This window comes from Quercus lobata, chromosome 2 (genome assembly GCF_001633185.2).
Source record: "Quercus lobata isolate SW786 chromosome 2, ValleyOak3.0 Primary Assembly, whole genome shotgun sequence".
Lineage (NCBI taxonomy): Eukaryota > Viridiplantae > Streptophyta > Magnoliopsida > Fagales > Fagaceae > Quercus > Quercus lobata.
In genome coordinates this window covers 18916586-18934817 of record NC_044905.1, presented here as the reverse complement: position 1 = coordinate 18934817, position 18232 = coordinate 18916586, and the positions used below count along the sequence as shown (strand labels likewise).

Below are 18232 nucleotides of genomic sequence, written 5' to 3'. Positions count from 1 at the left end.
GTGTTAAAAGTTCAGCCTCATTCATTTAATTTTATTTCAAACATGAGCTAACCTTAATCTCTTTATCGAACAAAATTATATGTTCAAGTTTGGTTTATTTTCTTATCGAACAAGCTTAAGTTTTTTCACTAGCTACTAGCTAGTAGTTACTTCACTAATTTATTATTTTTCTCTTACTTAAAAAAAAAATTATTTTTTTACATATATGGTAAAACTATGAGTAAAATTTTTGATCCCCTCACAAATCAATGAATGTTTACGACAAATGAATGACTATATTATTAATAAACTCACAAAATAATAATGTAAAATATCACATCAACAACCTACAGTATTTATGCTTAAAAAAAAAACAACCTAACTTTCCCAAAAAGAAAAAAACAACCTACCGTATTTACAAAATGAATAGCGACAGCTTTATTCATTTACCCTAAGTGCTAACTAAAGAGGCGACACCACCAGGAGGTGGAAACAAAGAAAGTGCGTGTGGGTCCTCACTTACCTATCTTCCTGCCTAATAAGCAATTCAATCTGCAATCACGCCACGCTATGGCCACTAGTACACACGCAACATCCGCATAAGAATAGAAATGGCCGCTCCCATCAAACCCCACTTCTTTGATTCTTTCCCACGATTTTCCTTTCCATATATAATTAAGTTTGTGACTTTTATCGTGAACTAACAGCCAGAGAGTAGTCAGTCATAGAAAACTAAACATCATCACAACAATTCCATTCTCTCTTACCTCTTTCTCTCCTCCACTACCCCTTCCTAACATCACCTCCTAATCCTATCCCAGAAGTATTGACTCTTCCATCACCACAAAGTCCAACCAAACTCCAAGGTACTTATAATTTCTTCTTCTTTTTAATTCATGTTTTATTTGACCTTTTCCATTTTCTATTTATTTACCAACCATATAACAAAATGCTTCACCAAAGGGTGCCTTTTTAAAAAATAATAATAATTACAATTACCATATATCCCAAGTCCCAATAATAATAATGGCAAAAATTCCTTAATTTCCTAGTTGTTTTTTGACAAAATTGTTGCTAACATATAACATAACATGTCCCTATTATTATTACTCATTGTTTTTATTTTGTGGCATCCCATAATGTTAGAAATAGCATGGCGACGAATAGTCTGACGCTTGAATCGGTGAGACATTCATTGATAAGACAAGAAGACAGCATCATTTTCAGTCTCATAGAGCGAGCTCACTTCCCCATCAATTCTCCTACCTACAGCCAGTCTTACGTTTCAAATTCCATTCACACCTTTTCTGGTTCTTTGCTTCGCTTTGTTGTTGAGGAAACCGAAGCCATCCTAGCTAAGGTATGTATGTGCTGTGCTTTTTTTTTTTTTTACTTTTCTGGTTAAAAGGAGAATGCATAAAACAACTAACTGTCCAAAGCAGTTACAACAGTGGCAGAACGCCTTAAGGGGTACAGACCATTAGCATCAAACATAACAAAAGAGGTAATATCAGGGGAAGGGGAATTAGTGAACACTGCAAAATCCTGAACCCAGTTCCCTCTGTGATCCCGAATTACCCCTCCATCTTGTTTTTCCTGGATTCCCCATCGAGGCTCCATCTGTGTTGAGCTTGTGCCAACCCACGTTGGGTTTATTCCATCTGATCTGCATGCAGCCCTGTTGCTGAGGTCGGACAGATTTGCCCACACAAAAGAAGTACTCGGCTGCCTGATTAATACAAGATTTATGAAGAGAGTGATTCAGTGTGGTGTTCTCAAAGACCACTTTGTTCCTGTGCTTCCATAAGCCCCAAACAGCAAAAGGAAATAAGTTCCTCCAAGGATATCCGTGGGATTGGATTTGGTGGTTGCACAAGCTATTAATCTTCAACCATTCCAACCAGTTTGTGTTGAATGAGGAAACCAGAGAGGCAGGCACTCCAATCTTCCTCCAAAAGTCTACGGCAAAAGGGCACTCCCTTAATAAATGGCTAATTGATTCAATACCATTTCTGCACAAAGGGCAGGTGGATTCACAGTTCACACCTCTTGCAGCGATGACCTCTCTTACGGGTACACTGTTATGGTGACCCAACCATAAGAAATGTGATATTTTAGGCATTGTGTCCAGTTCCCAGACCCATTTACTCAAAAAGGTGCTTTCTTGATCGTCCTTAGGTCTCGCCAACTTGTATGCCGAAGCTGCAGAGAATTCTCCATTCTTGGTTACCCTCCAAATTAGGGTGTCCGTGTCCTGCTTAACTCCATATAATTGAATAGGCGTAGCTGAAATTTTTTCCTTCACAGTTGTCGGTAGCTGAAAGGACAGATCATTCCATTTCCATTCTCCATCTCTAAAGTACATGTCTTTTACTGTTGTATTGTCTTCCATATGCTGTAATGGACCTTCAATGAGCTCCCTTAAGCTGCCCCCTTTTAACCAGTTGTCTGCTTAAAACTTCAATGCAGAATTATTGCCTACACTCCATGCAATGCCTTTAGAGAAGACATGAAACCCCTGTTTGACTGCATTCCAGATTGGAGAGCAAGGAAGCTTGTTGGGGTCAATGGAGTTCCTCCAAGACCGAGAGCAGTATTTGTTTAACAAAACTTTCACCCACAAAGCCTCCTTTTCATGATAGAGCCGCCAGTTAAACTTAGCCAATAGGGCAATATTTTCTGCTCTTGCTGTTTGAATGCCCAACCCTCCCTCCTCCTTGGATTTGATTATTTTTTTCCAACCTACCAAGTCCATCTTGTTTTTTCCTTGAGATGATTCCCAAGGGTGTGTTTGTTTGGAGATAAAATAAGGTGGATAGAAAACTTTGGAGAAAAAATGTGAACGAAAACTTTTTTGGTAGGTATTTAGTTGGAGAGAGGGGAAGGAAAAAATTAGTGGGACCCAGATGTTTTCTCTTCGAGCCCACCAAAATGTTTTCTCTCCAAAATGGAGTGAAAACTTAGTGGGAGGAATTTATTAGGTAAATGACAAAAATACCCATGTGCTTGTTCAATCCGTAGTTTTTTTTTTGTGATTTTTTGTTTTTGTTTTTTCTTTAGATGTGATTTTTCTTTTCTAGATATGATTTTTATTTCCTAATAAATTTGGGTGATTTGCTTTTTTTGTCACTATATATATATATATATATATTTTTTTTTTTTAATAGGGCATCATTTTTTAACAAGGGTATATGAGTAAATTTATTCAAAAACATTTTTTCCATCCTCCCACTTTTTTACTCCCAACCAAACAAAAAAGAGGGAAATTAAAATCTTTTCTATCCCCTCACTTTTCCATACCCACCATTTTCTATCCTCTCACTTTTCTACTCTTCCAACCAAACGGATCCCAAAGGAAATCCCTACTGATTTTATCCAATTTATTACAAAGGTAAATTCGTAAGGCCGTCCCTTGCATCACATAGTTTGGTATGATGGACATCACAGATTTCACTAGGACCGTCCTATCTACGAAGGATAGAAGCTTAGCTTTCTACCTCGATAGCATGTTGATAATCCTTTCTGCCACAAAATTGAATTGATTCCTTGTAGCCCCTTTATGTCTTATGGGGAATCCTAGATATTTGCCTAAGTCATTGGTAGCTTGGATTTGCAGATTGCTACAAATTTTGGCCTTCAAATCTGCCTTTACATTCCTGGAGAAGTAGATGTAGGATTTGTCAGAGCTCACTTTTTGTCCAGACTCAGCACAAAATCTGTCTAGCACATCTTTGATAACCTCACCACCTTCTTCACTTGCCTTGGCAAATAGAATTAGGTTGTTGGCAAAAAAGAGATGCAAAATCTCGAGATTTCCTCTTGAATCCTTCATGGGAATCTAGTCACCATGCATACATTCTTTTTAGATTAGGCTTCCCAGATACTCCATACATAGGATGAAGATGTAAGGGGATAATGGGTTGCCTTGGCAGATGCCTCTAGAGGGGTTAAAATTGTCCAAGGTCTCGCCATTAAAAAGTATAGAGATACTTGTAGTGGATATGCAGCTCATAATGAGCTTTATCATTTGATTAGGAAAGTGAAAGGCTCGAAGGACTTTGTGAATGAAGTTCCACTCAAGCCTATCATATGCTTTCTCAAGGTCCACCTTAATTGCCATAAATCCCGTCCTTCCTTTCTTGTTATCCATGGAGTAAATGAGTTCCTGTGCTACAACAATGTTGTCCATACCCTTCCTACCCGGAACAAAAGCAGCCTGTAATGGTGAAACCAGAGTATTGAGGAAAGGTCGCAGTCGAGCAGTGATGATTTTTGTGATCACTTTATAGACCGAGTTGCACAAGCTGATTGTTCTATAATTCCCCAATGATTCCGAATTCTGACATTTTGGAATGAGAGCTATAAGCGTTTCATTCAAGTAATTTGGAACTGGCCCTGATTGAAAGGCTAAAACAATCTCACTACAAACAGCTTATCGAAGTTGGGCTTGTGGTGTCAATTTGGACGGACCACATTGTGTGTGGACACTATTTGGATTTTGGGTTATGTGGGAGAACTCCCCCCTCTTATTCGTTGTTATGCTGTCGCACCCTGGTGATGTTTAATGTTTTAATCTAATACTGATACAGTAACCAAAGTACAAAACTTATATATATATATATATATATATATATATAAGTACAAAACATATTAGCCTAGGACTTTGTATTCACCATTTATTTTGGGTGGTGCTATGTCCATTTTTCCATACTATTCCCAGTTCCCACTGATGAATTGATGATGGTCCTACCATGTGAATAAAGGTCTAGTGGAAATTATGTTTCCTTTTCTTTTTTGGTCTCCTTGTATGTATGTATGGTTTTTTTTTAATATATTTTTATGATTTTATTATATGGGAAAGATAGTGCCCTTTTACTAATCGAGCCTCTGCATCCTCTAATGCTTGACTAGACAAGTGGCAAAGAGATTTCAATATGGTAACATTTCTCTAGTTGAAATTGATCATCACATTTCACACAGTGTAGAAAGGAGTGAAGAGTCATTCTTGCTTCCATAGATGCAGCCAGTTAAGGGACACTAAAAATTTGGAGAACCAATAATATGAAAGATCTCCAAGGGTGAACCTTTTTTTCTTATAACAAATGGGGTGGACTGACCAGACATTCCATTGGGAAATGTGGGTTTGTGTTCTTTGATTCTTAGTAGAATTGTATCAAACGACATCAAGTTTATATGGTATTGTCATCGGCTAATTTTAACTAGAAAACATGAACATTGTTGTCATTAGTACGCCACACCGACTCTTCACGCTGTTAAACATATCTGACAAGGGCACCCAAGCAAAATTAAATTCGAACGCAGCATCTGAAAATCTAGCCCTGAGATAAATTGCTTGACTGTATGTAATTTCGTTTGTTCCAGCTTTCTATCTACTAAGTTACTTGTATCCTTGATATGTCTACTTTTTTGTTTAGTGTAAATGCCAAATGTGAACTTAGTAGAACCACAGTAATGAATCTCAGGCGACAGATAATTGTTTGGATTGTGTTGTGCAGGTACTTTCTACTTCAGTATTATTTATAATATGACTTGGAATTTTGCAGGCTGGTAGATATGCAAACCCTGAAGAACATCCCTTCTTTCCAGAAGATTTACCACCTTCAGTGGTGCCACCTCACAACTTTGCAAAGGTAAGCATATGCTGCAAACTCTTGTTTTGCTTTTAAATTTTGAAATGGTCAATTTCTCTTGATCTAATTCCAACTACAGTTTTTGCATCCTCCAGCTGCTTCAATTAACATAAACAAGGACATATGGGATACGTATATCAATAAACTGCTTCAGTTGTTTGTTGCACCGGGCGATGATGGCAATTATGCATCAACTGCTGCTAGTGACCTAGTGTGTTTACAGGTAAAGGTGCATGTGAACTTGTTCAGTGTTCTGCTATGCTGTTGTTAAAATTAAACATTTTCTGGCTGCTTATGATCATTTGGATTGTTGTGCAAAGTCATATGTTGTTATCCTTTTAAAAATTTTCTTCGAGAAGGTAAATTCTTGATTACTGGCATAAACCATATTTTGAGTTTTTCACAATGAATAATACAAAGTATTTCCTGTAGGCCCTCTCCAGAAGAATTCATTATGGAAAGTTAGTAGCTGAGGTGAAATTCAGGGAATCCCCTCAAGAATATGAGCCTGCAATTCACACTAAGGTATTATAGGTGCATCATTAAGGACCATAGTAAATAAGGTTTTGCTAGAATATTTGCCTTGTTCTGATCAGCAGATTGAAGAACCTGTGAGTCTTAACTCTCAAGCAATAAATTAGATTCACTATAACAATATAAAGTTGGATTTTTTTTTTTTAATACAATAATGAGTTCAATTACACTATGACAGACATTTGAGGAAAATGAGAACATATGGCTAATGTAAACATAAAGGTCATGCATTTTACTTCAATAATGTGTTGGTTTTTTCAGGACAGAGATACTTTGATGAAATTGTTGACATTTGAGAAAGTAGAGGAGGCAGTGATGAAGAGGGTTGCTAAGAAGGCCATGATGTTTGGGCAAGAAGTGACTCTGAATAAGGATGGCAACCTTGGAAAGTACAAGGTTGATCCATCAGTAGTTTCTCGCCTCTATGGGGATTCGATAATACCTCTCACCAAACTTGTCCAAGTTGAGTACCTACTAAGACGCCTTGATTGAAGCTGTTTCCTTTATGAATCATCCAATAATGTGATGGAGTTTCAAAGGATTGAATTTTTCTAATGATCATTGCTTATTCAAAAATGATGATTTTGAAATGAGTATCGTTTTAAAAGCTAGCGAATAAATCTGCGCTTAATTAAGAAAGTTCGTCTACTTGAATATGTGTATCCAACAGAGATATTGATGTACATATATATGCATGCATTATTGATAAAGAAATGAAGGTAGTGAGGCTTATAATCCTAAAAAAATGATTTATATAATATGTTGTTGACATAACTTTTTCCATAACTTGTTGAAATGAAAAGTTGTGAGTGGTGGATACCTTTCACTAACACTACTTGTGGGGGCCTGTCAATCGACAGGCCCATTAAGGTTAGGATCGTTGGGCCTGTGGCCCATCCGAGGAGGCCAAGTCAGGTCACCAGGCAATTACCGAAGGGGGGTGGTGGTCAATATCACGAAGGTAGAGTTCTGTATTCGTCCAAGGATACCATACTCCTCGGCAGTATACGTCCGAGGATGATCAGGACGCGGTCTTGTTGCAACCGGATCTCAGAATTATGTCACCACTGAAGATAGGATAATAGACCAAGGGTAAAAGAGAAAAGACAAAATAAATATCCATAATTACAGCTGCCTCCGCATTAATTACCTCTCAACCAACTCTCTGACCGCATTAATGTGGAGGTGATACCTGAACAATAAGGACGCAGCCTTACAGCTGCCCATAGGAAGTTCCAGGAGGTGTTAGATGGGACAAAAAGAAATCTTCCGAACCCAACCTACACGTGTGTGGTGAGGATGGAACACAAAAGATGGTATATAAACTGAAAGAAGAACATGCCAAAGGGGGGATTGGAACAAAGAAAGAAAGAAAACACAAACAGAAGAAGAAGAACGAAAAGAGAAAAAGAACTGTATCGATTACCAAAAAAAAACGATCGTTGAGTCAGCTCTAGGCCTTCAAGATACGTGAGGGTGAATCTTTTCATTACGAAAAAGTTAACCTAGTTCTTAACTCCCACGCTCTACAAATTATATTGTCTGGGTCTATTTACGTGCGAACCCAGTATCGTTTTGGGTCGTTACAAATTGTGTCCTTACACTACTTTTGTTATCAACTACTCATAATTTTTTAACTCAACAAGTTGTGAAAAAGTTGTATCCCTGTACTCATTCAACATTATATTGGTGTGTGAAGACTTTGTTGTTAAGAACTATTTATTGGGTGAAACCATTTAAAATGGATCAGGTCCAGCCGGGTTGGTTAGATGGGTCAAGTTTCTATAAATTTTTTTTTTTTTAATAATTCGATATATAGGGGTGAGTTAATTTGAACCGATTTTTCCGTCATTTAGTGTACGTTTGGGAAGCGCGTACGCGCTTCCCAGCGTTCATGTCTATGTTTTCAATTTTTTTTTTAAGCCGTGATTGTTGACTTTGGGGTGCGAACAGTGTATACACAGTAACTTTTTCAGAAACTTTTCAGACACGGGACCCACAAACCTCACTTTTTAGCAATTTTTTCATTAAAAATGGGTCCCACGGTATTATTCACACGTTTAAAAATTATTTTGCAACAGTGTTTTTCAATTTTCAATTTTTAGTTTTCAACTGTATCCAAACGGACCCTTAATTTGTATGGTTGCCTCCTGCACAAATAGAGGTACTTTAAGAGTTTTGGTGATGATTCCTGCAAATATTGTCATCCTTGTTCTTGTACACTAGTAAAAGATTATTCAAACTATTCAACACTGTGGGAGAATCACCTTTTGAGTTAATTATTGTCTTTTTTTTTGGAGTAATATTACAGCTATAAACTATTTTACAGAATTTTTACTAACTTTTGTTGTGGTCAATTTCTTACTAGTTCTTATGAGTTACATGGGCCAACTACTAACATTAATTTTTCATTTACCAATAATCACTCAACAATTTGTAAATTTTTTTGTAAAAAAGTTTGTATAGGTAGCATTTTCCTTCTTTTCGTCACACCCCCTGTCTGCAGTTCATACACATCATGAAAGATCAATTTCTCTGTTGAAACTTTCTTAACATCTGTAGACTAAAACTAACAAGTGACTGCTCAGGAAACTGCTTCTGTCAGAAGCCACAGTTAGAGTTTTGGGTAAGTAATTGACCCTCAAAATGGAGGTACTGAATGGGAATATGGAGTTCCACCCACAGAACTCGAGAGAAGGTTGCATGAACTAGTGGAAGCAAGACAGCAAGAACAGGTAGAAGAGCTAGAAGTTGCTCTAGAATGTGCCATTATACACAAGCTTTGTGAGAAAGAAATAGAGGTTTCTTGGTGGAAAAACACTGCACGACTTATCTCGCAGCATATTCCAGGGCCTTCACGATTTGTTTCCTGATATAATTCAGAAACTTCCTAACCATCAAATAATGTAAACAACAGGTTTTGAGTGAGACTTTGATCAAGCCATCATGCATGAGTAATTACACTTGGGTGTTTGATGATGAGTTACATTATCTGTCTGGCTTTTTGGCTCATGGATTGTAACAGTGTGGGATATAAATTGTAACAAGGTGTAATGATGACAAATGAGAAGAATAATACACTTCAAAAATTGCAACAGAGTGAAATTAAACTAGGAAAATTTTTCTTCTTCTTCCTCTTCTTTTAGGTATCACATAATTCTTGACATGCCCTATACCATTCCTTTCCTATAAGTCCTGTGCTTCCAAAAGAATGTGATTTATGTGTAGCTGTGACAAATAAAATTTGCATACCTGTTAATACTATTTTTGAAATATTCTTAACTTTTTTATGGTGAATTATTCTTAATGAAACTCCATTTTTCTCTCCAAAAAAAAAAAAAAAAAAATCCATTTGCTATTAACAAAGAAGTTTTTAACAATCTTCTTAATATAATCAATTATAATATAGATTCAAATTATTCTTCTTTGTTTAAATGAAATTTTAAAATTATTCTTCCCTATAACATATTTTTGTAATTTTACAGATCCAAATTGCATAAGGCATGCTTGTCATCACACGATAAGTTAAGAGAATTATATAGTTTTGTGCCAATAGAAGCACTCCTTCTAGTTTTGTATTTATGATTTTTAGATTAATGCCAATATCCATGAGGTAAATTCAAAAAATTTATTCTATTTTTATTTCAAATCACTTTTTATATGACTACAAAGTGTAGATATAACACCAATATAGAAAACACCATGGTTGAATTAGTTAGTGTCAATTTTTCCCTAGTGATCTACATGTCTACAAATTGTAGAAAATAAATATTAAAAATGATGCTTATAAAATGTTTATGTCTTTCCATCATTATTTTCCCCAATTAAATGCATTACAAATGAGTATAGTGCATTAACAATTGTTATAGAATGAATACAAGATTGCGAGAAATTATTCTACATACCTGAAAGATCACATCAGCAAGATCCAATGATCAAATTTTTTATTTTTATATTTTAATTCAATAGCTACAATTGGAGGGGAGATTTCTGCCACTCAGTGTTTTAATTTTATGTGTGCAAATTAATTTTAATTACACCATCCCAATAAAAGTAATAAAAATACACCACATCACAACATTCACAATATTATGGAGGAAAAGAATATTCAAATCAATTTAAACCATGAAAATTACATTTAATCAAACAAAATGTACTCATAAATTGCATGAAAGACACAATGGATGGTTCCTAATGGCTTGGAACCATCATGTTGCTAAACGTCCTTGATGGTTGAAGAGCATATAGCTGCCCTTGATAATTTTTTTTTTTTTTTTAAATCCTCAAATTAAACCAAACTTATTAATCCAATCAAACACTAAATCTTTTAGAATGTATTTTTATAATAATAATAAAAAAAGATAGTAATAATAAAAAAATGATGAGGAAAAGATAATAATAAGGACAAAGTTTAGCTACAAAATTTGTTGTAGATTAAGGCTACAACCTTACTTAATATCTTTTTATTGGAGGTGAATTTTGACAAATCCACCCTTGGATTACATCTTTTTCTTATAACCCCTATACTTGCAAAATTTCTAGAAAATTAAACATTAATAGCTATGTCATAAATAAAGTTTTTAAATTGCAAGTTTTTGTAATTTAAAATTATGTGTACGGGCGGCGTTTTGGTTCCTGAACCCAAAGGGTAAAAGGATTCAGGCCCAAAGAGCCTAACACAGTGAATTTGTAGAGAATGAGCTTAAAAGCTAGGCTTCAATGGATCATGCAATACGCACAGTAGGTTAAAGATATTAAGAAAGCAAAGAAAGACAAGTTTTAAGCAAGGAAATCCTTCCTCAACAAAGTCTGAGAAGAATGATTCTTGAATATAGTTCTTTTAGACTTTGATATAATTTCAGTTCTTGTTGCTACAGTATGTTCTCTACAGATTTTCCTATCCCTTTTCCCTGGAGGGTCTCTTACATTATATAGCTTCCTTTAGATGGTCTTGACCCTCTATTTGTTGATCGTTCAGGTCATTACTTCAGTGCTTGCCCTGTCAGACACCTTCCCAAACCCCTTGTGAGTTGCGGCAGCCAAGGCAGCATTGTTCAAGGGTCTTCTCCACATAAATGCAACTAGACGGTTTGGTAGGATGCATTAAATGTGGTGGCATCCACCATCCCTTCAGTCACGTCAGGGCTAACCCTTTCGCCGAAACTCTTTCTCTAGTAACATGCCACTAACGTGGCCATATTGTCCGAGGTTGTGGCCTCCTTGGCACGATAATGGCCCCCTCGACCATGGGTTTGATACGTGGCGCGATTTCCTTATTTAAATTCCCGTACTTCACATTATGCATAAAATATAAGCTTATAAATCATATAGTAAATAATATGTGGTTGATACAAAATTTGATATGTGTATTAAGAGAGTAAAGAACATATAATTCAACAGTTAGATTTTCAAAATATATAGTAATTGTTATTTTATTGAGTAAGGTTGTAGTTTAAGGCTACAACCAATTTTGTAGCTAAATTTTGTCCTACTAATAACAAATAATTGATGAGGATGTTGTCCAATTCAGCTAGCAAGAAAGTGCCAAATCTTTTTTTTTTTTTTTTGAGAAACCCCTAAGTGGGGAATATTATTAAGGAATGAACTGAAGATCAACATTGTAGACATCAACCGTGTCTGGAGGAACAAACTCCATCCAAACATCTAAAGTATTAGACAATGCTCTTCTAGCCAACTTGTGGGCTAGACCATTACTTTGTCTTTTAACATGCTGAAAAGAAATACAACTAAAAAAAGAGCTAAGAAACTTTATGTCATGAAGAATATGCCCAAACTCGGAGTGATCCATACCATTGCCATTGATGGAGTTAATAATGATTTCTGAGTCACCTTCAACAACCACACTGTGGAAATCCAACTCTCTTGCAAACCATAGGGCTCGACGCGCCGCTAGCACTTCCACCATCTCTACCGAAATAGGCAGCAGAATCTGTTGTGACAAAGCAGCCATAGCTAATCCATTTTCATTACGGATTATTACACCTAAACCAGCATTATTTTCTTCAACAGAGAGTGCACCATCAAAGTTGATTTTTAGCAGTCCCGTTGGAGGAGGGCGCCACCTTACTGATCTGGCAGTTCTGGGGATCGCTTCATGCGTGGGCCGGAGTTGGTTATACTCCTGGAGAGCTTTTTGTGCCAAGGAGCTAATTTGGTCTAGTTGCGTCGTTGCTTCCTGCATGCGTATCTTGTTTCTGCGCATCCAAATTAAGGATGACGTCCAAGCAAACAGAGGAAAGCAAGACCAGTCCTGTTGAGCGACTTTAATAACCTCCAGAAAGTTTGATGCTGAGATGGAGGCTTCTCTTAAATCCTCGAAGTTGGCCCGCCAAACCAAATCTAACTGAGGGCAAGTCCAAAGGGCATGAAGAGTATCTTCAGGTCCGGCACTGCACTGAAGGCACAGGTTCTCTGTTAGAAGCTTACGGCGAAAAAGATTCACTCTTGAAGGGAGCGAATCATTTCCAGCACGCCACAAGAGAAGTCGTATCCTGTTTGGCACCTCCACTTGCCAAATTTTTTTCCAAGTAGACTTCGCATCTTTTGAAACGGATGAGTTAAGGTCACGATCACTTGTGTGTTCCGTTTCCATTAAAAGCTTGTAACCGGACTTCACAGAGTAGACCCCATTAAGGTTTCTTGGCCAAAATATCTTATCCCTTCTGTGAGAAAAGCTCAGTGGAATAGCTTTAATAGCAGCAGCCTCCTCTGGTAGGAACTTCCTGTCAACTTCAGTGTCTCTCCAACAGCACCAGTCTTGGTCAATCAGCGATGCCACCAATTCAGCTGGATTATTGTCTAAGATGGGAGAGCTTACTCTACCATTCTCAACTGTTGGCAGCCAACTGTCTTGGTAGATGCGGACTAAAGAGCCATCACCAATTCTCCATCTCATACCACGCAAAATGACTTCGCGCCCTTTTAACAGGCTTCTCCACGCATAGGATCCATTTTTCTCCTTGGCATCAAAAATTGAACCATGGGGGAAAAATTTTGCCTTAAAAAATCTGAAAAATAGAGAGTCTTCCTCAGTGGCCAATCTCCAGACTTGTTTGGCCAGTAGCGCATCGTTGAATTTTTGTAGATCCCTAAAACCCATACCACCTTCAGTTTTTGCCCTACACAACTTACTCCATTTAACCCAATGCACCTTCCTCCTTTCACCCCTTTGACCCCACCAAAATTTACGGATTATAATCTCAATCTCATTGCATAAAATGCTGGAAAGTTTAAAGCAACTCATAGAGAAAGCTGGGATTGCTTGGATCACAGCTTTCAAAAGAATCTCCCTACTGGCTTGGGATAGTAGTTTCTCCTTCCACCCTTTCATTTTTGCCCACACTCGCTCCTTTATGTATTGGAAGCTAGCCTTCTTTCTACGACCCACAAAAGAGGGGAGACCCAAGTACTTCTCATATTGCTTGATCTCCGGAACACCTAGCAGTGAAATAATAGCCTCTTGTAAACTTTGGTGCACATTTTTACCAAAAAATAGCGTAGTTTTGTCTCTATTCAGTTGCTGCCCAGATGCCTTTTCATAAGTCAAGAGGATGTCTTGAATATGTTGACATTCTTGGATAGAGGCCCTGCAAAAGAGAACTTCTCCCTATTAGAAAAATTGGGCTACTAAATGATAAGGCTTGGGTCCCTAAGTTTCTCTCTCGTTTGGAAAGATAGGCTCCCAAAAACCCTTCTGGACAAACGAGAGTAGAATTGAAGTACCTTTCTAGAAAGGCAAGATTTTTGTCCCCTACTTTACCAAGTGTATTGTTAGGGCTAGTGGGGTTTTTTTCAGGGGTGGGGAAACAGTGTGAGCGATTAACTTTTGGTGGTGGCATATATCAAGAATGGACGAAATCACTCAAGGTTGGAATAGTCTCTCGCTAATGGATAGAGAAGAAGATAATATGCCACTTACTAAGAAGGGCCCAAAAGAAGAGTTCTCTCTGGTAGCTAGATTTCTAACTAGCAGAGCTCTGAATATCAATGCAGTAGCAAGAACCTTCTCTCCTTTGTGGAGATCGCAAAACGGATTTCAGATACGGAATTTAGGGGATCACAAACTCTTGTTTATTTTTGATAATAAACCGGATGTGGAGAGAGTATTGCAGAACAAACCATGGAGCTTTGACAAACACCTAGTAGTGTTTCAACGTTACAACAAGAATACGGTCAGTGAGGATTTTGCTCTGAATGAAGCAACTTTTTGGGTACAAGTGCACAACATCCCGTTGGGATACATGGACACAAACACAGCAGAAGAAATTTGCTCAAAAATTGGTAAGGGGGTGAAATCGACGGGTAAAAAAGACTTTGGGGGTGAGGGCTTCATTCGGGTTAGAGTGATCGTGGACGTGACTCAACCCCTGTGCCGTGGAAGAGTTGTAACTCTTGAAAACGGGAAAAAAATCTGGATTTCCTTCAGGTATGAAAGACTGCCAAACTTGTGCTATTGGTGCGGTTGGCTGGATCATGACGATAAAGATTGTGAGGTCTGGGTGCAAAGCGAAGGGAGCTTGGATGCAAGTAAAAAGAACTACGATTCTAGTATTCGTGCGAAGCCGGTTTACCAGTCCAGTAAGAATGTAGTACATGTTCCGGGTTTTTTTGAGGGGAGGAAAAAGGAACAAGGCAAAGCATCATCCATGAGCAGTAGCAAGCCACCAGCGACGAAGGAGATTCCGTCACCTCGTCCACCAGTCACGGAGTCCCCTGAAACCGGTAGCGAAAAACAGGGGATACCATTTAATGCAGACGTTACTACTCCCTTAACTCGCCGTGATTGCAATCCCGTGAATGACTCAGTGCAATTAAGCGAGGATAACGGAAAAGAGGATTTTGCGGATTTAAATCCGGGTATTGATACAGAGGAGAGCTCTGACGTACTCGTAACGCACAAAAACTTTAACTCCCATGCTACGTCCTCCAATCCTTCCCCTAATGGGCCGAACCTGATCCCATCAGTCTACACTTGCAAGCCCACTAAATGGACTAGGATTAACAGGCCCATTACCCCCCCAGGACACAATTTCGCTGGGTGACTTACTTGGTAAACGCAGCAGCTCTTCCACAACTTATGATCAACCAGTACAGAAACGCAGGGCTCAGGATGCAAGCTTTGAATCCGATAACGATTATCCAACGGCGAGGGCTGATATCCAGCCCTGCCGAGAGCCATGAGTCTGGTATGTTGGAACGTGCGGGGGCTTGGGAACCAACGCACTGTTCAGGAGCTTGCAAAATTTGTGCGAGCGCAAGACCCCTCTGTCCTGTTCCTGGCCGAGACGTGGGCAGATGAAGCTAGGCTGAGGAAACTTTGTGACGAATTACAATTTGATGAGGTATGGGTGGTAGGCCGCATCACTAGAGCAGGTGGTTTAGCTCTCCTCTGGAAAAACTCAGTAGATATCGATGTCGATTCGGCATCTCTCAATCATATTGACGCCATCATAAACAAGGATAAGGAGGATGCTTGGAGGTTCACGGGGGTATATGGAATTCCAGAAACTAGTAGGAAATCAGAAACATGGGACTTGCTACGTGGTTTGAATAAAAAATTTAGCCTTCCTTGGATTTGCGCCAGTGATTTCAATGAAATTCTAAGGGGGCATGAGAAACTTGGAGGTTTGCCAAGAAGAGAAGCTGAGATGCAAGCTTTTCGTGACATTGTGGATGAATGTGAGCTGGTTGACTTGGGGTACTGTGGACACAAATTCACTTGGAGAGGTAAACGATCAGGAGGTATGGTGCTAGAACGGTTAGACCGGGCTTTTGCTAATATGGCATGGTTGGAACTAAACCCAGCAACTCGAGTGCAACATGTTAGAGCCCATTCTTCAGATCATAACCCGATTATTATTAAACCGGAAGGTATCACAGCTGGTCGAAACAAACCTTTCCGGTTCGAGCAAATGTGGCTAAGGGAGGCAGATTGTGGGGAGACGGTAAAAGCTACTTGGGGTGAGTCTTTAGTTGATAGCACAATGCCTATGGTGTCTCAAAAAATTAAGAACTGTGGGTTACGGCTTTCTGAATGGAGTAGGCAATCATTTGGCAGCATTAGGCGGCAATTGGAGGAGAAAACTAGGGACTTGATTAAGGCTGAATGGGCAGCAGCTACTGGGGTTGATTTAGATAGTGTGAGGGCCATACAGCTAGAGGTGAATGAGCTATTAGAAAAAGAAAACTTGATGTGGCAGCAGAGGGCTCGATCCTTATTTCTCAAATCTTCGGATAGAAACACCCGGTACTTTCACAACAGGGCTTCGCATAGATGCAGACGGAATAGTATCAAGGGACTGAAGAATAATGCTAATGAATGGTGCACCTCAGACAGTCAAGTTGCAGAGATTGTAATAAGGTTTTATGAATCCTTGTTCTCTTCATCAAACCCCACTGATATGCACAAGGTTATGGAAGTTGTAGAACCTAAAGTGACAGCGGGCATGAACCAGGAGCTTACTAAAGTTTTCACGAGGGAGGAAGTTGATCTTGCTCTAAAAAACATGGAACCTTTAACGGCCCCGGGCCCGGATGGTATGCCTCCCATTTTCTTCCAATCTTTTTGGTCTGTGGTGGGTGATAATGTTACTTTTGCTGTGCTTGATTGTCTCAATAATTGTCGTATCCCTCCTGATCTTAATCATACTTTTGTGACCCTTATCCCTAAAGTAAAGAGTCCTGAGCTTATTTCTGAATTTAGACCAATTAGCTTATGTAATGTCATTTACAAATTGTTGTCTAAAGTGCTAGCCAACCGATTGAAAAAAGTGTTACCTTACCTCGTTTCTGAAAATCAAAGTGCCTTCCAGGCAGGGAAGGTAATCACTGATAATATATTGATGGCCTTTGAAACTCTCCACTATATGAAAAACCATCAATCGGGTAAAACAGGCTTTATGACCCTTAAACTCGATATGAGTAAAGCTTATGATCGAGTGGAATGGAGTTTTATGGAAGAGCTTTTGAGAAAGTTGGGTTTCCATGAGAAATGGGTGGCTTTGATGATGGAGTGTATTACCACCGTCTCTTATTCCATTTTGATTAATGGGGAACCTTCAGGTACAATCAACCCGAGCAGAGGTATTAGACAGGGTGATCCCCTCTCACCTTATCTCTTTATCCTTTGTACTGAAGGTCTTCATGGATTATTGAATCAAGCTGTGGTTGCTGGTGATATCAGGGGCATCTCCATTTGTAGAAATGGGCGAAATGTGCCAAATCTAATGACACATGTAGGAAAGGGGAGATTTTCACACACTCAATACTATAATGTCATGTGGCAAACAAATCCTAAGTGTACTATCCGAAATAAAAGTAAATAAAAATGCACCATCACAACACTCACAATATTATGGAAGAAAAGAAAAATCAAATTAATGTAAACCATGAAATTGCATTTAATCAAACAAAAGCTACACATAACTTGGATGAAAGGCACGATGGATGGTCCTAATCGCGCTGCTAAACTTATTTGATTGTCGAAGAGCATATACTTACCATTTATAGAAACAAATCTTCAAATTAATCCAAACTTATCAATCTAATCAACACTAAATCTTTTAGAAAGTATTTTCCTGAAAAAATCATAATAATAATAAAGAATTGATAAGGAAAAGATAATAATAATAAAGAATTGATAAAGATGTTGACATGTTGTCCAATTGAGCAAGAAAAGTGTTGAAACTAATAAGGATGTTGACATATCTTTTTTTTCTTGAGAATCCAATGTTGATATATCTTGATTATGATAAACATCTTACTCAATTAATTGGCAACATGACATTATACTATTGAGCGGAAGAAACAATCAGATATTGCTAACATGATCTTAAATGCACTATCTTATCAAAAAAAAAAAATTTTAAATTTAAATGCACTAAATAATTTTAGGCAAGAAGCAACATACAATTTAATATATACAGCTCATATTTTTTTTTAACACACACACACATACATATATATATATATATATATATATAATCAAATTTAGTAATGAATTAAAAGAGGCTACCACCAAAAAAAAATTTCTCTATATAATAATAAAT

At 38.0% G+C, this 18232-nt stretch overlaps 1 protein-coding gene across 1 annotated transcript; it reads left to right on the top strand.

The window, feature by feature from the left end:
- The first annotated feature begins 643 nt into the window (after positions 1-643).
- LOC115974850 (chorismate mutase 2-like) lies at positions 644-6784 on the top strand. The gene is made up of 6 exons (XM_031095390.1): positions 644-845; positions 1126-1339; positions 5544-5630; positions 5710-5853; positions 6063-6155; positions 6426-6784. Exons 2-6 carry the CDS (start codon positions 1133-1135, stop codon positions 6654-6656), a joined length of 762 nt encoding a protein of 253 aa, XP_030951250.1. The 5' UTR covers positions 644-845; positions 1126-1132; the 3' UTR covers positions 6657-6784.
- The last annotated feature ends 11448 nt before the right edge of the window (positions 6785-18232 follow it).